This window comes from Amblyomma mixtum, chromosome 3 (genome assembly GCF_055824585.1).
Source record: "Amblyomma mixtum isolate Tamu chromosome 3, ASM5582458v1, whole genome shotgun sequence".
Classification (NCBI taxonomy): domain Eukaryota; kingdom Metazoa; phylum Arthropoda; class Arachnida; order Ixodida; family Ixodidae; genus Amblyomma; species Amblyomma mixtum.
The window spans coordinates 25,562,951-25,589,476 of record NC_143014.1 but is presented as its reverse complement, the minus strand read 5'-3'; the positions used below and the strand labels follow the sequence as shown (position 1 = coordinate 25,589,476).

Below are 26,526 nucleotides of genomic sequence, written 5' to 3'. Positions count from 1 at the left end.
TGAAGGAAGTCAAGGGGTGGGAGGGGGATTTGAAGAGAACAAGATAGTCCAACTAGACATTTTAAAAACGAAATAAGGAAAAAAAATTAACAAGAACCGTAGGCTAGGTAGCACAAGCTACCGCTTGATACAAAGGGTAAAGCCATTATCATCCATCCACCCATCCATGGCAAGGCAGGCCATGAGGCAGGCAAGGCGCGAAAGTAGCGAATTGCCGAAAAGTTGCGCGGCTGCATGTTAGCAGCGTGGTCCCCTTGGCGTGGTGGAGACGACTGAGCCACTGAGCGCGTAAAGTCGATCCTTCGCGTATGGTGTAGCACTAGTACGTAACGTTACAGACTGGTCTGTTGCAGGCTCCAGTGCGTTACCGTTCGCGTGATTCGTCCGCTTGCAACTTAACTGTCAGAATGCCTGGCCAGAAGCAGATATCGGCATTTTTCAAGCCTCTAGCAACTGCCACTCCTAAGCGACCGCTTTCCTCTGAAGATGCGGTACGTCACGGCTGTTTCTGTTCACGTAATATACCGCTTAACAAAGGAGAGGAGAAAGCAGTTTTTCAGAGCTAAAGAGCAATTTTTTCAGTATGCGCGTTTAACAAAGACCTGTTGCAACTTTTGGCGTTCCTGTTCTTTTTGTGTTGCTTTCAGGGGAAATCAGTAAAGAAAGCCAATTGCGGGACCACCTCTGATGACGGTTTTGCTTCCTGTGCCAACGGTATTGAAAAGAAACGTCTTGTGGCCAAAATCAAACTGCAGTCTCGTGCGACTCCCATTGTTCCTGCTGACATTGGCTTGACCTGGTTTGCCGCTCTTGAGCCGGAATTCTCCAAAGACTATTTTGTTAAGGTAAGTATGTTTCAACTTTAACAGCACTGACGCGCATTTGATTGCTACACCGTGCCATGGTGAATGAGTGCCATGTGAGTGCCATGTTTGAATGGCATTCACGCGGTGCCACACGCATACATTTAATGGCAGTTAGCTTTAATGCCATTCGCGACCTACTGAGTTCGCTATAACTCATTCGCCCGAGCAATGCGTCCTTTCTTCCTCGTTCCTCTAGCAATTTCCTATTTGTTTGCAAATGATTCTCCATCTCTACTGCATTTCCGATGCGAAGGGCGCCATTGTTACCTATAGTGTAAAAGACTCTTTCCTCGTTGACGTTGCATAACCCTCCTCGCAGTGCCGCCCCTCCTCCTCCGCTCTAAGAGTGTTCGTCGTATTTTCCCGTTTTCGTTTGTTTACTGGATGTGTCTATGGCACTGATCTGTGCACCTTGTTTGAATTATTCGTAGTGGCGACTGGGGTTTTCCCGTGTTGAACTTACACTGATACCGCGAAAACGTTACCACGTTCAGGAATTGCCGGATAAGTGTTGTATTCGGCATTCGAGGGAAAAGGCAAGAAATTAATTTATGCTTTGAGCAAATGCAGCGGGAATGAAACAAACCAGATGCAGCACCACTATTCTCTCTGTACACTTTTTGAGAGCTGGATGCATTCCTTCTAGGACTGTGGCAAGCAGTAAGTCAACTGCACACAAATTCATTTCCCTCTGGTGCAAAGTAAGGAGTGCAAACATTACAGGGAGTTTGCACGAACGCTGGCGACGCTATGCATTCTGGGCAGTCCGCCATCTTGTCGTCCTAGGCAGCAGTCAACGCAGCCACCACACGTGCAACGCAGCCAAGTTTATACGGTCGTGTAGTGCGTGCAAACGGTTCTGGCATGATGGTGTACTGTTGAGTCATGAGCTTTAACAGCCGAACCCAAAGCAAAGCACAGAAACTAAGAAAGGACGGGCAGACTATGGGCTCTTCAGGATGCCGAAGATACGTCTGCACGAGTGCACGAAGGCAAACCAGCTCTCAAGGCGACGCCTACGCGAATGGCTCGCACGGATTAACAGGCGAGAGATCGACGCCAGCCTGGACAAGTGCAAAGTCTGTTCATGCCACTTCGTGTCATGTGTGTAAACGATTTGCAACATATGGAGAGTTTGATAGTCTATTTGTTTACTGCAGCCCCTGCGTTCTACGCTTCATAAGGCAGGTACCTGGCGACGCGTCTACCTACTTTTTCTGTGTGTCGACGTGTCTACCTACGTGTCTACCTACGCGCTATCATTCTTGCAAAGCACGATCCCATCGCTGGCCAGCAGCCAGTGTTGGTGCTGTCTATGAACGACTGTTTTTGACGTGCGTGCAAGCCGTACTCTACATAAAACAGCAAGGTAGCAACATGCAAGCAGGCTTCGCCGTGGCCGTCCGTGCAGATACAGTGTGCAGAGCAAATGTCGCCATCGCTTTCGCGAGGACCCACACGCACACGAGTCGCTTTTTCAGACTTTGCGAGTGGTTCACCTGGGCTTAAATCACAAAGGCAACGAAAGGAATTTGTATCCCAGTCAATAGTATCCTTGCCTGTGTTTTGAGGATCACGGTCTCAGCTGTGACCGTTTTCATGCATGGCTTGCACACGCAGCCACTGGTGAGAATGCTATGGCCTTCCAAAGCTTCCTTGTCCATAAGTTGCTGCTGAGAGACAAAACTAGTTCTCCGAACTAGAAATTCATGACTGCGAACGACGTCGACGGGCGGCCACGTGTCCAAATCCATAGTGATCCATAGTGCAGTCGCCGGCGCGTAGTGTGAATGGGTCCACGCTGCATTGCTTTGCCTTTTCCTCGTAGCGCGCCCGATCTTTTGGGCACAGCTGCACACAACAATCGGGAACAGAAACTGCTGACATCTTCCATGCGCGTCGGGGTGGCACACAAGCAACCCCATGTTTGTTTGGTTTACTGTCGAAGATGACGTGGCTCTCGGTCAGTTCACTGCAGCCTGCCTGTGCGGCGTCGACTGCTGTCTAGGACGGTAAGATGGCGGATTACCCAGAATGCATAGCGCTGCCGGCGTTCGTGCAAGCTCCCTATAAGAAAACCAAAGTTGCCACTACGAATAATTCAAACATGGTGCACAGATCACTGCAATAGAAACATCCAGCAAACATTTGAAAATGGGAAAATGCGACGAACACTCTCTTAGAGCAGACGAGGAGGGGTGGCACTGCTAGGAGGTTTATGCAGCACTGAGGAAAGAGCCGTTTTTACCAGCCCTTCTGACATGCATTGGCTTGTGTCCTGGCACGTGAGTTTATGGCTACTTTTTCGACTTGTCAAACAAGAACACAGGCATTTTCTGCACAATAATTTTCATATTACATTTGGACGACTTTGCCGAGATACTATGCTCATTAGCACTGTTTGTTAGGTGAAATTTTTGACTGCCTTGCAGCCGTTATTGTCACTGTGACTTTCATATAATGACATTAAATGTGGACATGGAGCACCAACCCCAATAATGATATTAACAAACTTAAGGCCTTAAGCATTTACTGCCATTCCTTGTGCACGTGTGGCACGGGGCCTCAAAAAAAGTCTGCAGCTTTCATGCCCTTGTGTCGCATACTTCATGCATTGTCAAGTTTTACATTGATTTCCCCAATTACAAGTATGCGTCTTGCCTGTATACCGGGGTTCTCAAGCTGTTGTTTTTATATACAGAGAGACTTCTGTATTTATCAGTCTGGATTTTTAATAATTCCTGTGCACCAACTACTGGCCTAATTGAGGGCAGACTTCGCCCAAAAGGTAACATATTATTGTCTTTGTTCTTTGAAGTGTAGTTGAACATTGTTACTTGCCTGGTTTTTTGGTAATTTCAGAAACACTGGGGTTGCCCACGGGTGCAGCTGTTGGAAAGGCTGACCGAGCAGCTGAAAAAAGGGGCTGCACCCCCTTCCGGTTGGGGAGCAACCAGTGACTTGTGGGCGAGTTGTGTGGTTCCTTCAAGATGTCGTTTCGTCTGCTCGTTAAAATTAGTCAAAAGGAAGAGCCATCACTCCTCTAACAGAACACTGCAAAAATGCAACAGTAAGCTTCAAAACAAAAGAGCAACTCTCCCACCGACTGAGCCGAGCTTTCGGTCGTTTATTCGTCTGCCTGGTGGAGCAGCCTGTCGGATTGGCAGAAGTTTTTACCACTTGATCTCACCACCACTGATCTCAGCGCATGCACAGCATTGCTATAGCGATGGAGACATGGTTGGTTAGGTGGCTCGTCTGCTTCCTAAGGTGCCGCTGCCCCGAGCCATTCGCAATGCTAGCGTGCACTGCAAGTTCAAGTCACATGTTTGAGTATTCTACTTGATCAGCGCTGCGGAAGAAGGCTTGGAGACTTCTATGGCGGTGTTTACTGAGGTGGTGAGCGTTGCTGGATCATATGGATGGCTTTGCAAACACAACAGCAGTGACGTAGTCCTCCATGCTTCTTGACGCCGTGGTGCACGCATGTTTTGTTTGCGTTTGCATTTGCATTTCTTTGCAAAGGGCAAGCACTCCACTACTTCCCTCCAGCATCACGTGCTGCATAGCAGGAACTTAGGAAAAAAACTCTTAGGCGATTCTCGGTCGATCGTTTGAATTCATTAGCAGCCAAACATTCGTTATATCTGAGGTGTCAACCTCGTACCACCTTGGCTACAAAGTTCGTTGTAGCCAAGGTGGTACGCTTAGGTTTATTATACCCGATGTCAACACACTACGTTCATGTCAGGTGCAGACGGGACAGTTCGTTGTATTCGAGGTGGCACACTTAGACTTGTTACATCTAAGGTAATACACGAAAAATCATTGTAACCAAGCCGGCATACTAAGGTGCGGTATATCCGAGGTTAGCACATGAAAGGTCATTAGTATATCCGAGGTGGCATACTAAGGTTTGTTATGTCCAAGGTAGCATACTAAGTTCGTATAGGTAGTATACTAAGTTCATTCGTTGCCACCTGCCACTGGCTACTGACAGACGGCGCTTGCAATTTCGGCTTGCATGGACCCTTCTAATGCTAACACATTAATAATCTGTACGGTGGGTGTGAGATCCCGTTAGAAAATCCCGTCCTTGTTGGACCAGCTGCTTGGCTCATGTCTGCAAAAGCTTTACTCGCAACTGACAGCAGTTTGCCCTTAATTCTAGAAAATGCAGGCAAGTACCGGTGTTTAGTTCAAAGAATGTAGACCATAATGAGCGACGTTTGCTCTCCACTAGGCCAATACTTTTTGCACAGGAATTTTTTTAAAATCCAGGTATATACGGAAGTCTCTATAGGTTGATTATGCTGATGGTGTTGACCAAGTTTGTTGTTTACTTTCTAGTGTTATTTCCAGTATCAATGGATTATATTTAAAGAAAATGCCAAAGTTCATGGAAAATTAAGTATTGCTTTAAGGTCTTTTCTTTTTTTCTATTCTTGATGTTTAATGTGTTCTTGCTGTTGTGGCACTGTTTGGCATTTGTCTCGTGTCAAGTGCAGGAGTGTACTTTTAGTTTGTATGCTTGTTTGACCATACTTCTTTTTTTAGATTCTAGATCAAGTTTACAGGAGTGCATGCTGGCTTAGTAGTAGTCTTTAGCTGACTTTAATTGTAGCTGAAATTGCCACTTTGCTGCTTAGGGGTTTAGCTGTGTACAATCTTATTCATGTGAATCTGATGAAAAAGGAAAAGCTCTCTAATTAATGATCACAGTTTTGCACTTTGTTCTGAAGAAATATGTGTTAACTGTGAGCACTTGTATTTGTAGACTAGACTGTTGAAGTAGTTATAGGATGTCAGTGAATAGGACACCCCTGGTGCTATTGTTAATCTTGTAGTCATAACAGGTGTCCTTCCACTTGAACAGAAACACAGTAAGATCACGCCAGTCTTTAAAAACCACCCTTTGTGCATCCTGCTGTACTTCACCAAAATATTCGAAAAACTGCTTGAAAAATGTGACTCGCTATCTTACAAAAATACTTTCATTGTACCAGTTCAGCCTTAGCCAGGGTTATTCAAAAAAATTGGTATTTGTTTCATCAACAGATCAATAAAAAAAAATGCTGTAGGTGGTGGGAAATATGCTGAGTCTGTTTCTATTGACTTCAGCATAGCTGTTGACACAAGCACTGTATTCTCTTCAGCAAATTAAAAGTACTAGAAAGAACCAGTAGCCCTTTACTACTCCTGAAAAGTTACTTGCACGACAGGTACCAAATGGTTAATGTTTGCAATAATGGGAATGCTGTGCCAATAGTTCCAACTTGCGTCACTGCATTAAACCTGCTACATACTGCAACAAATTAGTGGTTCTTGATAAAAGTTCACAAAGGGTGTGCCAAAATACTATTCCAGCAACCAAAAGCTGCGCCCCATGCGAAGAGGATGGGGCTACTGCCCATTGTGTGCAGCTGCTACCACCTGATGTGTAGAGGCATGACTGTGGTTCCTTCTCCCAATATGTTACGAGAAAGTGGACTGACAACGGAATCCAACCCCGCCCCGTTTCGCGGCGGATGCATATGTAACGCAAATATTGCTTTTAAGAGGCTCAAATAGGGCTAAATTTCAGTCATGCTAGATTATAGGGCTTCTGTGCAGCATTGTCGCATGTTGCATAAGATCAATGTAAGGCCGTGAGAAAGGCTTCGGATGCATTCCAGCTGATATAGCTCGATTCCACAGATCTCAGTCGTGCTTGCTAATAGGGCTGTCAGCATCAGAGTTTGTGATTAGTTTCTACAATAGGCTACGTTAATTTGAGAGGGTAGAGAGTTGGTTCATATAAACAAGAGTTGTAACTAAACTGAGCTACTTCCAGTGATGGGGTAGCATTCTTGATGGTTTGGCGTACAGTGACCACATTGTGCATGTGTTATTTCGAGCTGTCATTGCCGGATGTCTTCTGCCACATGAGCTTGAATTCTATATTATGGTGTCGGGAAGTCCAAACTTCCTCACATCACAAACGCATGGAAGAGGAAGCAGTGAAGCGAACACCATACTCATCAGCGGAGGAAGTTAGGAGTGCTTCTTGAGACAAGGACCGCGCATGCGCGACAAAATGCTTCGTCACTATAGGCGCGCCCATGTTGGGCTGCAAGAAACTTGTCATAGCCTCTTATGAGCCTCTGCAGTGCCCAGTCATTGCACAGGTTCATAAGAGGCTGTGAAACACTATGAAATGGCTATGAAACGTGCCTGCCGTGAAACGGCAGTGGCGGGATCGTGCCCGTGCTGCGGCATCATAACTGCAACGACTCAAAGTGGCTGTGCTCATTACGGAACGATCACTGTGACATGGTGGTTTCTTTGTTCGTTCTGGCTTTCCCTAATAAAGTTAATTCAGTAGAAGAGTGTTTTAGAGTGTTAGTGTTGCAGTGTAGGAGCGCAGTCACGAGCCTGTTTTTAAATTTCATGTAATTTTTTTTTTGTTTTAAAAAGGATACCGTGCTAAAGTGAAAGTAAACAGCTGCACAGAAAAATTTGCACTAATGCATGCAATACAAAATTTTGGTCAATTTAATTTGTTACACATCAAATGAATTTGAGTGCATTTAAAAAGTACGCAGGGCTGGCCAAGACTGCTGCCTACAACACTGCACCACTCAAATCTTCATGCAGCGTGTTGTCATTTTTTTAAACTGTGACATTTTCACTCTAGGGCACCTGCTACAAGACTTGAAGCTGCTCCATATTAATATTTCTGCAACAAAGCCAGCTCGAAAATACTCCTGGCCATTCCCACTGCTGTGTTTGTGGTGATAATTCTAACGAGGGTGTACCACAGGGCTATACAGGGAGTTTCACCTAAGAATTTACACAATTTTTAAAAATAGGCTTTCTTAGTTAGAAGAGCAATTTTCGGCACAGCATTGTTAGCCATGTAGTGCATCTCAATGCAGCTAAGGCGTGCTAACTATAGTCGGATACGCTGCCGCGGTGGCTAAGTGGCTATGGTGCTCGGCTGCTGACCCGAAAGACGCGGGTTCGATCCCGGCCGCGGCGGCTGGAATTTCTTTGGAGGGGAAATTCTAGAGGCCCGTGTACTGTGCGATGTCAGTGCACGTTAAAGAACCCCAGGTGGTCGAAATTTCCGGAGCCCTCCACTACGGCGTCTCTCATAGCCTCAGTCGCTTTGGGACGTTAAACCCCATAAACCAAACCTATAGTCGGATACAACTTAAGAACGAAACGGCTTTTCCCCGTCAAAGGGAAACCCTTCCATCCAATGGCGTCGGCCAATTCTCATCACCCTGCTAGGATGACAATGCAGGGAGGGGTGCCACAATGGAGAGAGGGGACTATCACCTTTTATCAACCACTCCCTGCTTTGGGACACTAGCAGGGTCACGAGAATCGGCTGACGCCATTGGCTGGGAGGGGGGTCCTTTGACGGGGAAAAGCCGCTTCATTCTTAAGTTGTATCCGACTATAGGAGGCTGATTAACAGATATTAAATAATCAACTATTTAACTATTACTGTAAAGCTCCTTAACTATTGAGAGGCGTGTAGACCATCATAAGTAATATCCATATCAGTTTTTAGAATTTAGAAAACACTGTTACCCTCAGTGCTGTGGGCCCAACAAATTTTGGCTATATCGCGCCAAAACGTGTGCTATCAAGAAGCTTGCAGGCAAAGCAACCTCTCCAGTGCATGTAACTCGTTGTTAGTCACCCGACACTTTGATTGTATCTAGTTTTATAAGACACTGATAGGAGGTCCTGATATAGTCACCAGCTAAGGGAACATTTTCTGCATATGTTTTGTTGACCGATTGTTTTAGCTAAATAAAAGCTGATTGCGATTCTGGGACTAGTGACAGAAGCCAAGCACTAAATGCTGCTGCCTAGCAACTCGTTCTAAACTTGAAGATGTGAGCAGGGTTGTCTAGACAGCTCTACAGAGCAAAGGAAGAGCAAGTTTTGAAGCGGCTACAGGGCTTCATCGACTATGCTTGTGCTCGAACGCAACTGCAGAGACATACAGGCAACAAAAGCACAAGACCGTGCCCCTAATGCAGCAGTGGCACTGTGACTTCTCTTTATTCATTATGCAGCACACCACTGCATTGCTGTAGACAAGCTTGCTCATGAATGTATTCTATCTTGTCATAAATGGGGCGTGCTTAAAAATTTCATGTCATCTTAGAGAAATTGCTTAATATATAGTGGCTGGTTTGTTGGTTACACATCTTGACAACAGCTCGGTCTGAACATGGACAGAAAGACTGACACAGACACAGCGCCTGTGTTTGTGTGTCTTTCTTGTCCATGTTCTGACCGCACTGTTGTCAACATCTTATAGAAGTTCCGAACTTCACTTATTGGGCTGCGGATTGTGCTACAGGAAAGGCTGTGTATTTGAGACAGTCTAGGGCTAGCAGGCATTGTATGGACTTCTGTGATTTTGGCTTAAGCATTTAAAAAAATAAGGTGGGTGGTAAACGAAAGGGATGTTTTAATGAATAAGTTTATGATTAGGAGGCTTGTAACTGTACTACTCTTTGTCCAGCAATTTTTTTATGACCACTCAAATTTCAAACCAGGGGGACATTTGGCAGTGGCTTTTTAGTATACATTCGTTTTTTTTTTTTCCTGCAGAAGCTCTTGTCAGAATATTTATTGGTGGTTCCAAGCTGAGCATTTTGTCCGTAGCGTGTTGTCCTGTCTTTCTCTGTTAACGTCTTTATGTTGCACTAATTTTTTACCCAAGTAAAATTTCTTGAGAACAGTGGTGGGGACAAAGTAAACTTCAGAATCCTTTCCGATGCTCATTTTGAATTTCTAACAGATGCTGCTGCCACTCTTTTGACTGAGAAATTCTTGTTGTGGTTAGGTGCTACCATAGATAATACCATATCTGAAATTATTTCATGGAAAACATGTTGAATGCTGCTTCCAAACATTATAGCATACTAGTGCCCCTTGTGATTCCAAATGAGGTTGCAATTCATCTGGGAGCAGCATTAATAGATATCTTCTTAAATGACACATGATATTTCATCTTCTCTACTGCTTGAAATGCATTGTTAAGGAGAGAAATTTGCTGCTTTAGCTTGGGTGAAATTTTGATTGATCAGTATGCATTGTAAGATGCTGTATGGTTGACGATGAGCAATGTATTTGCTGTCGAAAAGAATGCCTGATTAGCATTTAAAAGCTTGAAAATGATGGTAAAAAGATGGGGGGGAAATGTTGCTGTAGACAATTTCATGAGGAGTGGGCCTTCAGTGTGTGGAAAATCTGTGCTTGGTACAGTTGCATACTAGTGTGTCTGTGGCGAGTGCAGTATTGTGGTTGGAGAGCAATTTTTGGTGCTGACTAATGTGAAATTCTTTTCTAGCTCAGCAGTTTTGTTCAGGAGGAGCGTAAAAGGTACACCGTGTATCCTTCCCACGAAAACGTCTTCACCTGGACAAAGGCTTGCGAGGTGAACAAGGTAAGACGAGGACAGGGCTTGTCCTTCTGCTTATTTGCTAAAGCAAACAGCAAACAATGCTTCCTGATGGATAGTAGTAGTTGATGTTTTGTTCCAACTAAAACCATACTATCAGTCATCATTTTGAGGCTTGCTGCTACTGCTCTCATTGAAAAAGTTACCTCGAGGCCCCAAAAAATTGCAACACCAAGATCATTTGCAAGACTCTCTATCTGGGAGTTTGCCTGCCATGCTTGCTGAGAAAGGTGCACCATACTCTTCAGTCCTGCACTGAAATTCACTACTAAGTGCTTAAAACCTGAAAGTTGACTATGCTGCAGTTCACTGGACACATGCAGTTTGAAAATCAGTGCACTGCCAAAAAATCGTATGTATAAATCAAGAATACCTTGATTAAATTACAATGTTTAGTGGTGGATATATCAAGCCAGACATGGCAGCAATTAAATTACTTTTCTCTGTAATTTGTAATGTAATTCATTGCTTTTCTAGGCTGGTAACTCAGTGATGTAATGAATTACATTGGGGCAGTAATTTCATGGCAGAAGTAAATAATACTAAAGAAATTACTTTTGCTGAGTAGTGAGTCCGTGCTCCTTTTTGTATCGGCCATGCTTTGGCCTCGCATTTGGAGGGTTGAGCGTCAACAAAGCAAGAAAAACGTGCGGCCAGCAATAGTGAGCACTCCAGCGAAGTGGCTGGCGCACGTGGACGAGAGGTCATGTGCGCACAGGTATCAGCACCGCCTTGGTGAAGAGCCTGTGGGACTTCCAGCACTGCGTACGGTCGGCATTTGCACACACAGACACGCCACAGGGCCACAAGGAGAGCTCAGTGACCATGGCATTCCGCATTGTGCCTTCCCACAGACGCACTGCGAATGCTCGAGTGAGGACTTCCCTCTAGACTGCTTTATATACAGGATGTTTCACGTAACATGGACCAAGCAAGGATTAAAAAGAAGTGGCTTACCGGAGCTGGGCAAAACCAACGACTTATTGTTTCTTGGCTTGTGGCACTCCTCAGAGTATTTTTAAATTCTGCTTAATTAGTTAAGATTAATTATGCAAAGTTTCTATTATTCAGTTTAAGTTCACGTGCATTCCGTTAAGTTAAGCGGTGATATATCTCCTACGTGGTTCTTTTTTCCAGCGTTTAAAGAAGGCCTGCGAAATATGAAAAAAACCACGTGACTGTGCTCATGCGTTACCATATTCCAGTGCTCCCAACCGTGTTTTGAACGAACGAAACGTGCGCACTGACCGTGCCCAAGTGAGTGGCTGCCGCTAAGTTCGACGAGCTGGAAAATGATAAAATAAAAAAAAAAAGAACAGAGGCTACCTTGAAATACGCAACTCTACTGCTTTCCTTTTTTGTTTTTCCTATGCAATGGTTCACTGGAAGTTCGGTCTGAATTGGCTGTCGATGGCCTGCTTATCACTTATTGCAGACCATGGTGCGCGCTTTTCATGTTCAGGAATGTGCTTACGCACTTTCAAGACTATGCTGAGAGTGGCGTTGGCTGCTCATTTCGGGACTGTGAGCTCGCACGCTTCATTCACTCAGGATATGCCTGGCAGCGCTACAATACGGTAGCGCAAGAGCACAGTCACTTCTTTTTTATGTATATTTCGCGGGCTTTCATTAAATGCCTTAAAAAAGGACCACATAGAAAATATGTTGCTTTAAAAAACTGGATCGGTTGTTTCGTAATCCCTTCTACAACGTAACGAAACGCAAGTGACCCTAAAGTGAATATATTAAATTTTGTATAATTAGTCTGAGGGAATTAACTAATTAAGCAGAATTAAAAGGTACTCTGAGGAGCACCACACGACAGGAAACAATATATGTTTGGTTTCAACTAGCTCTGATGTGCCACTTTTTTTTAATCCTTAGTTCAAGTTACGTGAAACACCCTGTATATTGTCACGTCACCGCACTGACAAGAAGTCTCATCTAACAAACCTGGTTGAGAGAGAGAGAGAGGAATTATAATGAGAGGGAAGGTGGAGAGGTTGGCCGGTGGTTACATGGCCCTGGCCTGCTACTCCACACTGGGGAAAGGGAAGGGGAGGAGAGGGAAAGTGCGAATGGAGGTTGATGATATGGGATAATACGAGTTTCATTGGTTGTGAGTTATGCGGAAAACTAGCTGCTGTGGCTGGATTCGAAGCCTCATTTTTAACTGAAGGGCAACACAGGCAACAGCGTCACCATGACATGTAATTTATTTCCGCCAGCGCGCCTCCGGAGCGAGTCAATTGCAGAGCAGAATTGGCAGCTTGATTGCGCCCTGGTGCATTTCCGGTACGATATGGGCGTGAACAAGTGCTCCTGCTGTTTACACTTAAGACAAATCGTTCAAAATCAAGAGGGTAAGAGGGTGGGACCATATTATTGAACTTTGAACTTCTGATTGAAGAGTGATTCGAACAATTGTGTAAATTTTGCGATTGAGTTGGCCTCATCTACGTCATTAAAGCGGCTGTTCGATGGACTAGGGCAACCTTTCTCCAAAGGGGCAAAATTTCCGGCGCCCACTTTGAAGCTCAGTGCCGGTGCAAACAAAGTAATCTGAGAATTTTGTAGGAACTGTGACCAGTGTGCAAATTTTTATGCATCGAAACTAAAAAGTAATTTGAAAGTAATTTTCATTACTTTAGGGAAGTAATTGTAATGTAATGTCATTACTTTTTATTTAATTACTTTTGTGAGGTTTCTAGGAAAGTAATTAGTAATGTAATTTAATTACTTTCCAAAAGTAATTTTTTCATGTATCTGCAAAGAACATGTGTAATTCAAAATTAAAAGAAAAAGGTGGCCTGGAATATTCATTTGCATTATAAAAAAATACCTTGAAAGTTCTAAAACATGTCAAAATTTGATAACTAAATCTTCATTATTGTGTCTAGTAGCTGCTTTCTTGGTGGTATATAATGTCTTCCGTGCTGCTCAGTCACATCATCATCATCAGCCTTATTACGCCCACTGCAGGGCAAAGGCCTCTCCGATGTCTCTCCAATTAACCCTGTCCTTCGCCAGTTGTGGCCACTGTATCCCCGCAGACTTCTTAACCCTTAAGCGCCCGCAGGGAATATATTTCCCACTTCATTCAAATGCTTATGCTTGCCAAAGGCATCTGACTTCGCTTACAATATTGTGGCACCCTCTAGTGTAAGGTCTTAGAAACATAGCTAAAAAAAAGCAATCGTTTCTTTCGTGACCCGCTAGGTGCCACTGCACGTTTTCTGCAACTTGGCGCCTTTTTTTCGTTCCGAGCGCTCTGGCGCGCGTCGATCGGCACGAGGAGATCAAATTACGGATGCTGTGTCCCCTGCTGCCAGTGAAGTAAGTAAATTATATACAATCGATATTTTGAAATCTCCTTTAACGTATTATAGTGTTTTAGAGCCTTATTCAAGCTGTCATTTGAGAAAAACGTGGTGTGAATAAGGCCTGTCATGTGGGAACATATTTCCCTACGGGCTTTGCACAGAAACTCAGGCCAGTTTCCCTATCTTTTCTCTGCCTCCAGATGGCCGGACGTCTGACTGCAGAAGAGGCTTTAGATCTGTTTTTTTCACTTCCTGACGATGTAGACCACTCGACGGATAGTGAAGAAGATGACGATGTTGATGAGCCAGCAGCAGTTGTTACCCGATCGAAAGATGTAGACGACAGCATTGCAGCTTGCATCAACTCCTCAGATGCCAACTTCGATCAGAGACCGCTTCGATCAGCTGAGGGAGTACTACACGGTCAGCAGAAAGTCTCGAAAGTGGTGGATGCGTCTCTTTTATTTCATTCTTGACTGCGCTCTTGTAAACAGCTATGTGCTGTACCGTCTGTCAAATGTTGGGTGCGATGACCACCTACACTTCCTAATAAGGCTGTCAAGGCAGCTTGTCAATGGCTACACAAGCAGGAAAAGATCAGCTGCCCTTGCGCCACGACGACCTTCCATCAAAAAGCCTGAAAAAAATCTTGGCGTGCCAGATGAAACTCGCTTCGCCGCCACACCCCACTTCCCGGAAAGGGCAACATCGTACAAGCGCTGCAGGTATTGCTCCACTGCCAAGAACGACAAGAGGTCAAAGATCATCTGTTCAACTTGCAAGGTTCACCTCTGCGTTGTTCCCTGCTTCATGAAGTTTCATCATAAGTAGGACAGCCCTCATAGCCCACAGGGAAGAATATTCCCATAGCTGTGTTTTCGACCGCATACAAGCTGATGCGTTCTTTTGCTTGAAAATGGCTTGAGGGACTAATAAAGATTGTTTCTGAAACGTTTAGCCAATTTTTTCATAGTAGAAACACTATGGGCTTTTAAGGGTTAATCTCATCCTCCCACCTAACTTTCTGTTGCCCCCGGTTATGCTTGCCCTCTCTTGGAATCCACTCCATTACCCTTAAAGGGACACTGAGGAGAAATTGAAGTTGGCTTGTATCGACAGAATACCAGCTCCTGATTACAAAAACGCCACTCATACTGACAACAAAGCTCTTGTAACGTAGAAAAGAGCAAGAACCAAAATACAGGTATCGCCGCCACAGGCCAAACTCGCAAGTACAAGCGTGATGAGATCATAGAACAAAACAGTGTTGCTAGAACGAATGGTTCTAGCAACACCAGGAACCGAGAAACCATGCATCACTGAGGCGCAGCCAATGCATGCGCAAATCTCCTTGACGTCGCCAGATGGCGCCACGTGCCCGGCTGCTACGCGCGCTCCTGAAGCATCGGGACAAATCAGCGCGTTTTCCGGCGGTAGACGGGCTCCCGGTATTCCGCTAGCGGTAACAAGGTACACGGTATGCTAAAGGTGTCTATTTGCGAGAACTTTGTTGACGACTTCGAGAACGAGATCCATCGTAACGCTGGCAAAACGCCAGTGCAAACGTAATCGAAGCGACTGTAGCGACGGCCGCAATAGCCGATAGATGCCTTCAACGTGCGGCCGGCGGTAGCTTTCTTTTCGGCTGCTGCTAGGCCGCACTGCTGGCAGCCAGAAATCACGGAGTCTGCGTTACGTCATGTGCACGTCATGTTTCACGTCTCTTAGTCCTCTGTCGTCATAGACGAATCCCAAGTTTGAATCAGAGCGGCGGGAAAAACTTTTTCAACTTCGAATCCAAATTTCTTAGAAATAAATGCATCTTTCGCTGCCGGCCAAGTGGCAACAAAGCCATGACATGCCGAACTATCGGATTTTACTATAAAAAAAATATTAATAGTGCTCTCCTCAGTGTCCCTTTAAGGACCACCGGTTATCTTGCCTTCGCATTACATGCCCTGCCCAAGCCCATTTCTCCCTCTTGATTTTGACTAGGATGTTAATCACACTTTTGCAAAATGCTCTCTGTGGTGTTCATATAACATTTCATAAAAATATCATGTAAAAATAAAATGATGGGTGTACTTAGGCTGTCAGCTTATAAATTTTTTTTTCCTTGCTGCAGGTGAAGGTCATAATTCTTGGACAAGATCCTTATCATAACCCTGGCCAAGCACACGGTAAGTGACTGAAAATGTATTGACATCAGAGAAATGGTACAGATTATTGCAGTAGTAATTGAACCTTTCATGGTCTTATAGTTTTTGTGCTATTCGAGGAGCACAGGTTTATATGATGAGCTGGTGACATGTGGAAGCATCCAAAACTCCTATTGTTTGTTTTGTGTGCTTAGAGATGTATAGTATTCCCCTTTTGTGCAAATGAGCACATGTAGAAGCCCAGTGAATCGTATTCATGATAGGTTGCAGGAACATAGATATGCAAGTGCAGATGAGTAAAATTTTGGATGGGCCAATGTCACTCAAATCTGGTGCCAGTGGAGACTGCATTAGCAACAGTCACAGCACATATTTGCAGTGTGAAGAAGAAGATGGGCTTTAGCCCAGCTGCACTGTGATCGCTCCGAGCGAGACCCTGCTCAGCCTGACCAGCTGGCCGGACCGCCACTGCTTCATTGCTGCTTCTTTTTGTTGTCCTCAGCATCACCAAATAAACCACCCTTACAGTAGTAACCCATAGTGACATCCTCCTCAGACGTGAGCAAATGTTTGGTTTGTCAGCGTTAATCGATACAATTTCTCATGCCTGGGTGTTCCTGTAAATGTTGACAAAATTATGCAACCGCAGGTCCACCAGTTTTTTCTACGACCTTTCTCCATGCTCTGTGCTGTGGTGTCTATGCCTTCAGAAGCATGAAATGCCTTAGTTGCTTAAACATATTTAATTAAATATGTGTGCAGCACACAAATCTTGAGGTGGAGCGCAAGGAACTTGGGAGCTATTTGGCCACTGGCAGCAGAAAGCCGATTGAGACTGAACAGTCAGCTTGGGAGGCTGCTCAGCTCTAGGAGCATGGCAGCACAGTGTGCACTTCTAGCGGCACTCGAGCTGCAGACCTGACTTGCTTTCCTGAAAACTCAATGGGCAGGTGTGCATTAATGTGTGCCGGGTCTGACAAGTGTATAGTTATGTTCTTGTCCTGGTTTTACCACCCCATGCTGTGTGCATGCACTGTCACAAGTCGTGGAGCACACGCCTGTGGCGAAGAAATTTTATTTCTTTCAAGTTTAATGGTGGGCTGTGTAAGTCACACAGCTGTATGCATTTATACTGGGCTGTGAGCAAAGACATTAAGCTTTAAAAGCATTAAAAAATTAAGCTTTTTTTTGCTTATATTAGGCTCTTTCAACGTCTAGATGCCATGAGGCAATAGACCACTTAATTGGCTTGCTGGGGCATTCTCTTGTGTACCTTGTACGAAATCTTGTGCACATTCAGTGGTTATTTGTGTAGTGGCTGGCTGCAGCAATTAATGTATTACATGTTATAAAGTATAACATAAAACAGTACCATGAGCAGTGTCTTTGCCCCCTATGAGATACAAGCATGAACAAAGCACTTTGAGCAGTGTTGCCTTGTGAAACTTCATGTGAGAAATAAGGCTCATATGAGGCTCCTGTTTCATTCCTTTTCCAGTAATCATTGGATAGATTCCAGGGCTAATGTGTGGCTTGTCAAAGCCCTGGCATTCTTGGCCACCCCTGCTAAACAGCTGCTGTTGCTTGCTCATCGAAATGCTCCACATGCATAAATAATTCTTGCATTGAAGCACCGAATGATTTTTATTGATCATAACCGAGAATTTGTGCATACTTCCTAGAGCCATGCTTGTTTTAATTTTTCTTCAGGTGGCACGCGTAGTAGTCATAACACTGAGATGCACGTTTAAAGCCACAAGACTGCCTCGAGTAGTGAGGACGTGTAAAGGGATCAAATATGTTTATTAAACTTCCATGATGCCTAATTATGCATGGGTTTCTTAAGAAAGCATGCCTCTTCGAGCAAATAAATTTTCAGTAATATTTGCTTACGCTTTTAAAGCTATCCAGCACATTATATTTGTGGATTGTTCAAGAGGTCATTGTTTATATGTAGAGCTAGCGGCTGCTGTGGTCAAAACTGGGTCAAACCTGTGACACTCATTGTATTACGTCACCTGCAGGCAAAGCTTACTAGTGCCAGTGGTAGTACTGTTGCCAGCAGATTTTTCGGACTCAGTGGGGACCAGAATTATGGTCTGAATAATCGAACAGACCAAAAAATATGGGATTTTCATAAAAAAAAGAAAATTGCTGAGAAAAACCGGCTTGAATAATAGCACGTTTTAGTATTTCCATGTTATGCTTGCAAGCGATAATTTGCATTTGAGCCAGAGCCATCCATGTTTTTTTCATGTCTGTGCCATGCCTCACGTCACCGATATCAAAATTTGCGATGGGGTCGTGGGTCATGCCATCTACCAATCTAAGATAGTGCTGCGCAATGCATACACCTCTCTGGCCAACCCTGATGGTCGCGAAGGCTGAGAGAGGAAACTTGCGGGAAGAAGCGAGCGCCTCTGACCCTAAACTGGGGATAATTCAGATCCTTGAAACTGGAGAGAATTCATGCATCTGTGCTGTGGAAATGTGTATCTAAGTGTTTGCGGTGAAATTTTTTGCTGCAGTTTATTAGGGTGTGTATGCTTCCCAACTTTTTGATAGAAATTGAAATTGTGAATTTCAGGGCCTATTTTGCTTAGCATGCATATCTCTCTTCTTTTAGGTCTGGCATTCAGTGTTCCTAAAGGTGTTGCCATTCCCATGAGGTAAGACTTCAGCTGTGCACTGATACCTGTTCCTTGTGTTCATGATGTTTTCTTCTCTCTTCGATTCTGCCCTCCCTCTGGCTCCCAGATATTTGGTCTGTTGCATGCCTTCAGAGCCGATTTCCTCGTGGAACTGTCTCATATCTGTTGTGTAAAACGTGGCATCTCCTGTTCAGCCTTTTGAACATGTACAAGGAACTTGCGGCTGACATTCCTGGCTTTCAGCAGCCTTCACATGGCAACTTGACAGGATGGGCAGAGCAAGGTGAGGTGTTCTTTTGGAAATGGTGCTTTGTTTGGATCGCCACTCTGTGCATTATCCCGACTTTTTGCTAATCTAAAACTGCAGCATGGTTCGCAAAGTTGGCCAGGCCAGGTGACTTATTGCTTGAAGTAAACTAGGAAGATAGATCAGCATAACTTCCTCTGTTCAGTTTCCTTCCTGCGTGCTGCCCCACTGCTCAGCATTTAGGATTTATTCTGTTTTCTCAGGGGGGACATGGCCCTCTGTGGAATGTATCATTGCTCAGTGAGAGCACCAAGGTCTTAATATTTAGTACCTTAATCCTCTCCAGTTGGGCTGATAATAGTGAACCATAGTGTCAATTTTCTGCTGTGAATGTGAGGTTGAAAACTTAAATGGTTGCTGCCTTGGTTATTGGTTGCGCATGCAGTTAGTATTCATTCCTGTGTGCTCAGGAAATGGGTTCTGAATACAGTGGCTTTGGGTTTTATAGCTTTCCACATTGTGAACATGCTGAAAAGAAACACTGGAATGAAGTATAAAACAATACAGTTAACACAAGGTGTGTTACTTCCACTTCACCTGAACTCTTTTGGAGGTGTGCACTGCTTTTTGAACTGTAGATACAGAGAAGACAATGTGAGAAAGAACAAAAAAAGTGGGTAGGTGAGAAAAGCTTTCCTGGCGAGGGAGCAGCGACGTGCAGGTGTCTGCTGTGTGCCTGTGAGGAGGCATGGTGGTATTGCTAGCTAACTTCCATTTTTGATACTGGGCGAGTGAAAATGCCATTTCTTCTGAGCTTTTGATCTGTGTGTGCTTTGGATTTTAAGTGAATTAAGGTTTGTGTGCACATGCCAATTTGGTAATTCATTCAGGAGTGGTGCGTATGTACAGTCAGGATTAACCTTACTGTGGTCTATAGGCAAGTGCTTCTCTTGAGTGACTGTGCTGCTGCTAGTAAAACGAGAAGCCCTGTGGGCAAAAAATGATTAGCAGTTGGAAAAAAAAGTTGCAATGTCCTTTAAGTGAAAGCACTATTATACAAGCGCTTTTTCAACTTTCAACTTGCTGAATGATTTTGAATAAAAATTGAAGAGTATCTTCCTCGTAGTTTTGCTGCTGTAGCATTCAAGTAATTCCTGCAGTGTTACTGTAGGCAGAGAACTTGCTCCTTTTTCCTCCAGGTGTGTTGCTGCTCAACGCGTGCCTGACAGTTCGCATGAACCAACCAAACTCACACAAGGATCAGGGCTGGGAAAACCTGACTGACGCGGTCATTCGCCATCTCAACAGACAGCACAACAACCTTGTCTTCCTCCTCTGGGGTGCCTATGCTCAGAAGAAAGGCGCCATCATTGACAGAGTTTGTTTATCTTTGCTCTTTTCTCTTTGCTTTGAAAACAGCATTCTCCCTGTCGCTTCCCGGCTGCACTCCCTCCCTCGCGCCACATTCACATGGCCAGCCGGGGGCTGGGGGCTGCATTGTTGCCACACCAATCACCATCTAAAAAAAGGGGGGGCGCAGCTGTGGGCTCAGCGTCGGACCACAGCAGTGGAAGCTGTTTCGGCAAGCAGCCTTTAGAAGGCGTGACGTGTGCGCAGTCACCATTGCTTAGGGAGGGATTCCGTCGCCAATGTGAATACCGGAGATACAGTAGGACGCCTCTGTAGTAAAGTGACTCGGACCAGCAAAAATCTGTGCTATATCAGGGTCTTTACTATATCATTTGTTGGTGGGGGCATGGCTCCGAGAATGCTCTCTGGTAATTAATTAGCTACTTACTAGACACAGTGTTGGTTTATAAAAGGAACACTCACAAATACCTACCATCCTGCTCTTATTGTCCCTTTATGACATAGTTAGTATTTATTTTCAGTTATCAAGTTTCATGTTATCACTGTTTTTGATTTTGTTTGTCTTGTGGAGTACCGCGTTTGCACAGATACATTGCGGCTAAGAATATAATGCAAGTTTCATTTCATGTGAAACCAAAGTAATTTTCCTTTGTCTCGGCGCCGTTTAAGAGGTAATATTTAAACGCGCGATGCAGTCGAGGCGTGGCGGTACTACTCGCGCAGTGCCGCCGCTCCCCCCTTTCTAGAATGCAACCGCTTCCCTGTGCTTCGTGCTGCTGTGCTGTGAATATTCGCCCCTTTTCTTCCCTTCCCTTCCCTACTCTTCATTGCATTTTTAGCGTCTCTTCTTCCTCAGCAATATGCACCACCTTTCTGGGTTCATAGCCAGCTTTACTTTTTTTTGTGTGTGCCACATGCTTTGCCTCACGGCCCCAAGGACTTAAACCTCTTCTCACATCTACAGAGCTTGGTGACAAAGCTATCTCAAAGAGCACCATTTTATCATCTTTGGCATGTGTTTATCTCTGAATGTTGGCCTCGCGTGTGCCGCGTTCTCATCATTTCGCGGGAGGTACGTTGCTACGGCCAGACGCTCTTTACTATAGCCATTTTTTTTTAAAGAAAATCTGCTATGACCGTAAAAAAATGTGCAGTCGTCCATGGGAGGCAAAATGGGATCATAGTTTCACTTTACTATATCCGAGTTTTTACTACCCTATATCAGTTTACCATAGCTGGGCTCTGCTGTATAGTAGCCTAAGTGGGAAAGAGTTGCATTTTATACCGTCACAATGGGCGCGTGATGTAAGCGCAACTCTGAAATGAAAGTCACCATGCTGTGCTGAGTGGTGCATGAGAGTTCAGGTAAACATCATGGGCCATTCAAATTCTCTTCAGATTGATGTTTTCCCAAATTTCACCCTTTAAAGTCTGAATTATAAAAGAATGTGTGAAAAAAAATTGTTAATGGCTACATTATGAAAGCCGTTGTACCCACATCACAAATCAAGGTTTTTTGAAACACCACTATAATTTGGGAGATTGGTATGGTAGGTAGGCATTGGTTCATTTTGCACAACTAGCTTCATTGTCTACTTTTAACTTTGACACTACTTTTTGCCATTACTTTTAACGCAACACTGATGCTGCACCATTTATAGTTCAGAACGGCAGTGGCAGCATCCTGGATATATATCCATATCTGCCAACTCTCCCGAATTGTCCGGGTTCCCGAAATTTTGAATACATCTCCCGATTGTATGGACGCGACCTCAAATCTCCCGAAAAGTTAATGGAAGCAGTTAGTCACCAGCATGCACCTTGAATCGAGGTAGCAGCCGCCGGCACCACCACGAACGCAAGCAACTGATGGGCGCTGCCGTATTGGATTTTCCGGATTGGCTCATCTCAGGCTGACTCATGCATTTAGCAATCCAGTCGTTATATGATTGTGGGTGCATTGGTGGGTGCGCTGGCCGTGCTAGGCTTCAGTTGGCTTTCTCAGGTCGTCGAGCGGAGTGCGAAATGCCAAACTACTCTTTGTGCTTCCCCGAGTTGGAACGATCGGTGGCGCTTTTGAAAGCCAAGAAGTACTTGCAAGTATTTTGGAAATCGTACACGACTGAGTTTATGTGCTTTGACAGTTTGCGAAAAGGTGACAAGTATGGATTCTGTATCACGTGCGCCTGTGATGTGAGCGTTTCGCACGGCGGCAAGAATGACATGAAGATACGCATCGCTTCACAAAAGCATAAGAACTATGTTTGTGCTGCTGCAGTGCAGGGAACGATCGGCAGTTTCTTCCAAAACAACGGCGAAGGCAGTGTATTCCGTGCAGAGTGCCTCTTCACGGGATTTCTTGTCGAACACAACCGGCCGCTAAGTGTGAGTGATCACGCGGGACCGTTATTTCGGAAAATGTCCTTCCCGCAACTTCTGTCTCAGGAGAAGAACGAGTCGAGAGAAGAGGTCTTGGATGCCCTGGAAGTAGAATTTGCAGAGCTGCAGGCATATGTTGTTTCTGAAGAGATTCCAAATAAAGAGAGGATTGATACTCAGTGGTCAGAAGTGGGAAGTATCACTAGCATAGATGGAAGAGTAAAGTTTGGCAGAGTGGCAAAGATAATGCTGAATGTGAGCGGATCTTTAGCACGGTTAAGAAGACGAGAACTGAATTCCGGACTTCGCTTTCCGACAAGACTCTCGGTGACCTCCTCATGGTGAAGGGTCACCAAACCAGAAAATAATTTCTGAATTGCTAAACTAAAAAGAAAAAAAAAGACCCCCTCCCCCTGCCGCGGCGGTCTCCCGAATTTTCATTTTGCTAGGTTGGCAGGTATGTATATCCCTTGATATGTGGAATTGTATGGTATTCCTTACTGGTTGCTGATATATGTGAAGGAGCAGTATGACGAGGAAATCACTGGCACGAGTTTGGCTGTGCAAGCCAAACTCGAGCATGGATAAATGTTTAATCCTTTCAGGCACTCCAAAATCTAGTCTATATCCAGGCTTTAATAAAGCCAGTTCTCCATTTCTCAATATTCTCTGCAGCTTTTTCAAATTAAATTTTGCACCAAAGTTAACGATGAAAAGGTTTGCTAATTGGTCTTTGCTAAACAATTGGCAGATTAGTTGCATTGCAAATTGTGCAGACCTGGTCAAGACAACTGCCTTCTACCCTGTACTACTGAATCAGATTTGCGTGCAGCATGATGTCATCTTTAAACACTGGCACCAGTTAAGTGAAATATCCTATATACCATTTAAACGCGTATAAGGGCCGCATCTGTGTACGGGCTGCACCCTGTTTTCCGGAAGGATATATAAAAAAAAAAAATTGCTGAGGCTCAGCTTGGCTAAGCCTTGGGAATGCGAAGCGTATTAGGGCTTAGCTTGGTTTACCTTGGTTATGTTGTAGCTAGATTAATCCAGGACAACACCAGAATGTCATTCATCATCGTTTATTTTTTGCAAACCAATGAATACACTCTTGTGATCTGTAAAGCTGTGATTTTGATTCCACCGCTCGACTGCATCCTTCTTCGGAGGCATCGTGTATCTACTGGGGGGGAGCGCAACCGCCTCCTCTTATATACTCCAATATGACGGCATAATGTCACGTGGTGTGACGGCTAGGGGTCCCACGGCGACGGCGCGAGGTGGAGGCCGCCTCTCTCATCCGATGTCACGTGGTGTGACGTCACGGTGTCACGTGGTTTCACGGCTAGGGGTCCCACGGCGACGGCGTGAGTGGTAGCTCTAGCAATATGCTTCGCATAAAAAGATCCGTGTAAGGGTTGCACCCGAACTTTCCACGACCCACGCGGGAATAGCCTGCGAAATGTGCGCCTCGTGGCCTCCGCAATCAGCTCCGGCTGTGAGCAACAGAGCACTTGATCGAGGCCACGCACGCGCACAGAAGCTTCCAGGTGCCACCCACGGATGGCCTCCGAGGCCACGGGTCGTCATCATCAACTTTTTCCTCTGCCACAAGCTCCCGCTATCCATGTTGGCATTAGTATCACCAGCTCCAGCTTTCTGTGGCTGTCAAAGGTACGGGAGTTGTGGCAGCGTGTTAGTTCTCCGTAGTTGTGGCTTTAGTGTGCTGCCGCCGAGCGTTGAAATTTTAGCATGATGGGCTAGCACATTAACAGCTACACGGCAAGCATGCGGCGGGGAGGAAATTCGATGTGGCCGAGCATGTGTCCGATGTCCGACGGTAGTGCAGCCAAAAAGGATGCATTGAGAAACACAAGCTGAAAAAAGCGCGCTTTCCGAGGCAAGTCGTGCAAGTTTCCGGAGCTGGAAGAAGAGCTGCTTTGCTATGTTATGGAAGTGCGGAACAACGGCTACGCGTCGACAAAGGACGTGCTGCGCGACTTCTTGAGGGATGAGCATGCACCAAAGCTCAGCACCAGCTCGGAGTCTGAAGACTCCGCGTGTTACGATTAAACATATAATAAATGCTGCTCATTCCCCGATTGGTCTGTTTTCACTTAAAAAATCATTTTTTTTTTCGCACATTGCGTGTATGGGCTGCACCCCGAAAATTGGCCCTCGAATCTGAAAAAAAAAAAGTGTGGCCCTTACACGCATTTATATGGTAATCGCATTTCTGCCTTATTTCTCAGTTCCTGCTATTTAACAGGAGGAAGCTGCTGCAAGTCGAATTTTTGCCTGCTACAAAGCCTGCTTCAAAATGCTCTTGCCCATTTCCACCATTGGAAATACTATTTACTGCATTGTCTAGTGGTGTAAAAAAATACCCTATTTGCTAAATTATGAAAGTTCCTAAATTTGCCTCAAACGAGGCAAAAATAGAGGCTAGTTGGCTGTTCATTGTTCAGGGAATTGTGCTAAACTGGTCTAAGGAACCATTCCTTTGTGTTTTTTTCCATCTTGTAACCAGTTCAGCGCGATTCCTTTTAACCATTGGCTAGGTATAGCGGGAAGAGCTGCGAGTTTGCTGCGTACGCAGTTGTTTTATATAGCTCTTTGAAGGGTTAAACTGATACACAAGCTTATCTAAATAGTGCATTGCATTACACAACTTGCTTTCATTATTTTCATGAGAGAGGCATTTAGTGTCACTAAATGCTACAGTGCGGTGTTTGTGTTTTCTTGCTTGGACTCTACAAAAATGCATAACTGAAAAAATTTTGTGTACTTCATTACAGAAGAAGCACCTGGTCCTGCAGTGTGCCCATCCATCTCCACTGTCAGCCTCAAGGGGTTTTTTTGGCTGTCGCCACTTTTCTAAAGCCAATGAATATCTGAACAAGCATTGCAGGGAGCCAATTGATTGGAGCCTGTTACCGTGATATGTGGGCTGAATGGCTTTCGTAAGGAGATGATGAAGGACTCAGTATGTGTTCACTAAGCAGGGTTATTTCTGAGGTAACATTGTTTCCCAGATTTTTCTTCATTGTGTTCAGTGCAAGGAAACGGTGTTTTGTGCTCACAATATGATCTTATTCACAGCAGCATTTTCTATCGTACTGTGCCTGCAGCTGCCTGTAAACTGCCAAAGAAAAGTGTCTACTGTAAAATACCAAGCAAGCACCAACCTAAAATTTGAAGAGCATCACAAAATATTCGGGGATGTTTGCTTGTCAGGCCCAGGTGTGAAAATCCAGAACGGGCACATGGTGGAGTGGGCTGTTGCTTGCTCTGCTGATGACTGATCATTCAATTCAAGATGGTGACCACCACTGGGGTGAGGGAGATAGGGGGAAACACTTTCCTGAGCTTACCTTTGGAAACTGCTTGACCTTGAGCTTAGGCATATCCTCTAAATGATCTCATCGCTACATTCACCTCACCCGCCATCCCTCTGCAATGAGCATCACAGAAGTACTGAACAATGGGCACTTCATGTGTTTTGCTGTTTTTTGGGCGCGTGGTCAATTTAGTAAAATTCAAAATCTCAAGAATTAGGAGGTGGGCGCTTATTCGAGCATGGGCAGCTGCTCGGTATTTTACGGTACTCCCTGAATCTTTGTTTTGCAAATGTGCTGTAAACAAAGTTTTGTTTTTTGTGATTTTTTTATAGGCCTGCAAAAAAAAAATCTTGCCAGCACTATCGTGCGAGATTGTATGTTTGACAACTGGAAAAGACTGATCATCTGTCTCATATCATATATCTTTTAATTGTTTTTAGTGCTGAGAGTGGTTAGGCTGAGCGACTTTCGGAAAGCTGCTTTTGAAGTGTTTATGTAGTGTTACAAATTATAACTGCTGTTTCTGACTGTTTGCAGTTTTGTTCTTGAAATCGATTTCTTCTCTACGATATGTACAATAGTGTATTGAGATGCAAGGAAGCAACAAGAAAATACGGGTGCTACTACTACAATTTTAGTATTGCTGCATTTTGTATCTTTGGCTGGGCTGCAAAAAGCAAACTGAAATAAATCTATGCCATTGTTGTCACTGAA

The 26,526-nt window shown here is 44.6% G+C and overlaps 1 protein-coding gene and 1 pseudogene across 1 annotated transcript; both read left to right on the top strand.

Annotated features, from left to right (window-relative positions):
• The window catches only part of LOC149349450 (uncharacterized), a 508,176-nt pseudogene that overhangs the window by 205,252 nt on the left and 276,398 nt on the right, over positions 1 to 26,526 (top strand).
• On the top strand, positions 142 to 26,526 carry LOC149349454 (uncharacterized). The gene is made up of 8 exons (XM_089578391.1): positions 142 to 491; positions 648 to 845; positions 10,228 to 10,323; positions 15,787 to 15,841; positions 18,447 to 18,489; positions 18,666 to 18,754; positions 19,918 to 20,096; positions 25,270 to 26,526. The coding sequence occupies exons 1-8, from the start codon at positions 408 to 410 to the stop codon at positions 25,411 to 25,413; spliced, it is 888 nt and encodes a 295-aa protein (XP_089434517.1). The 5' UTR covers positions 142 to 407; the 3' UTR covers positions 25,414 to 26,526.

Bases quoted from the DNA above. Each gene is read 5' to 3' on its own strand.
- LOC149349454 (XM_089578391.1), top strand. From the start codon at position 408: ATGCCTGGCCAGAAGCAGATATCGGCATTTTTCAAGCCTCTAGCAACT. The intron at 492-647 runs GTACGTCACGGC...TGTTGCTTTCAG, and splicing joins CGCTTTCCTCTGAAGATGCG to GGGAAATCAGTAAAGAAAGC. The intron at 846-10,227 runs GTAAGTATGTTT...ATTCTTTTCTAG, and splicing joins CCAAAGACTATTTTGTTAAG to CTCAGCAGTTTTGTTCAGGA.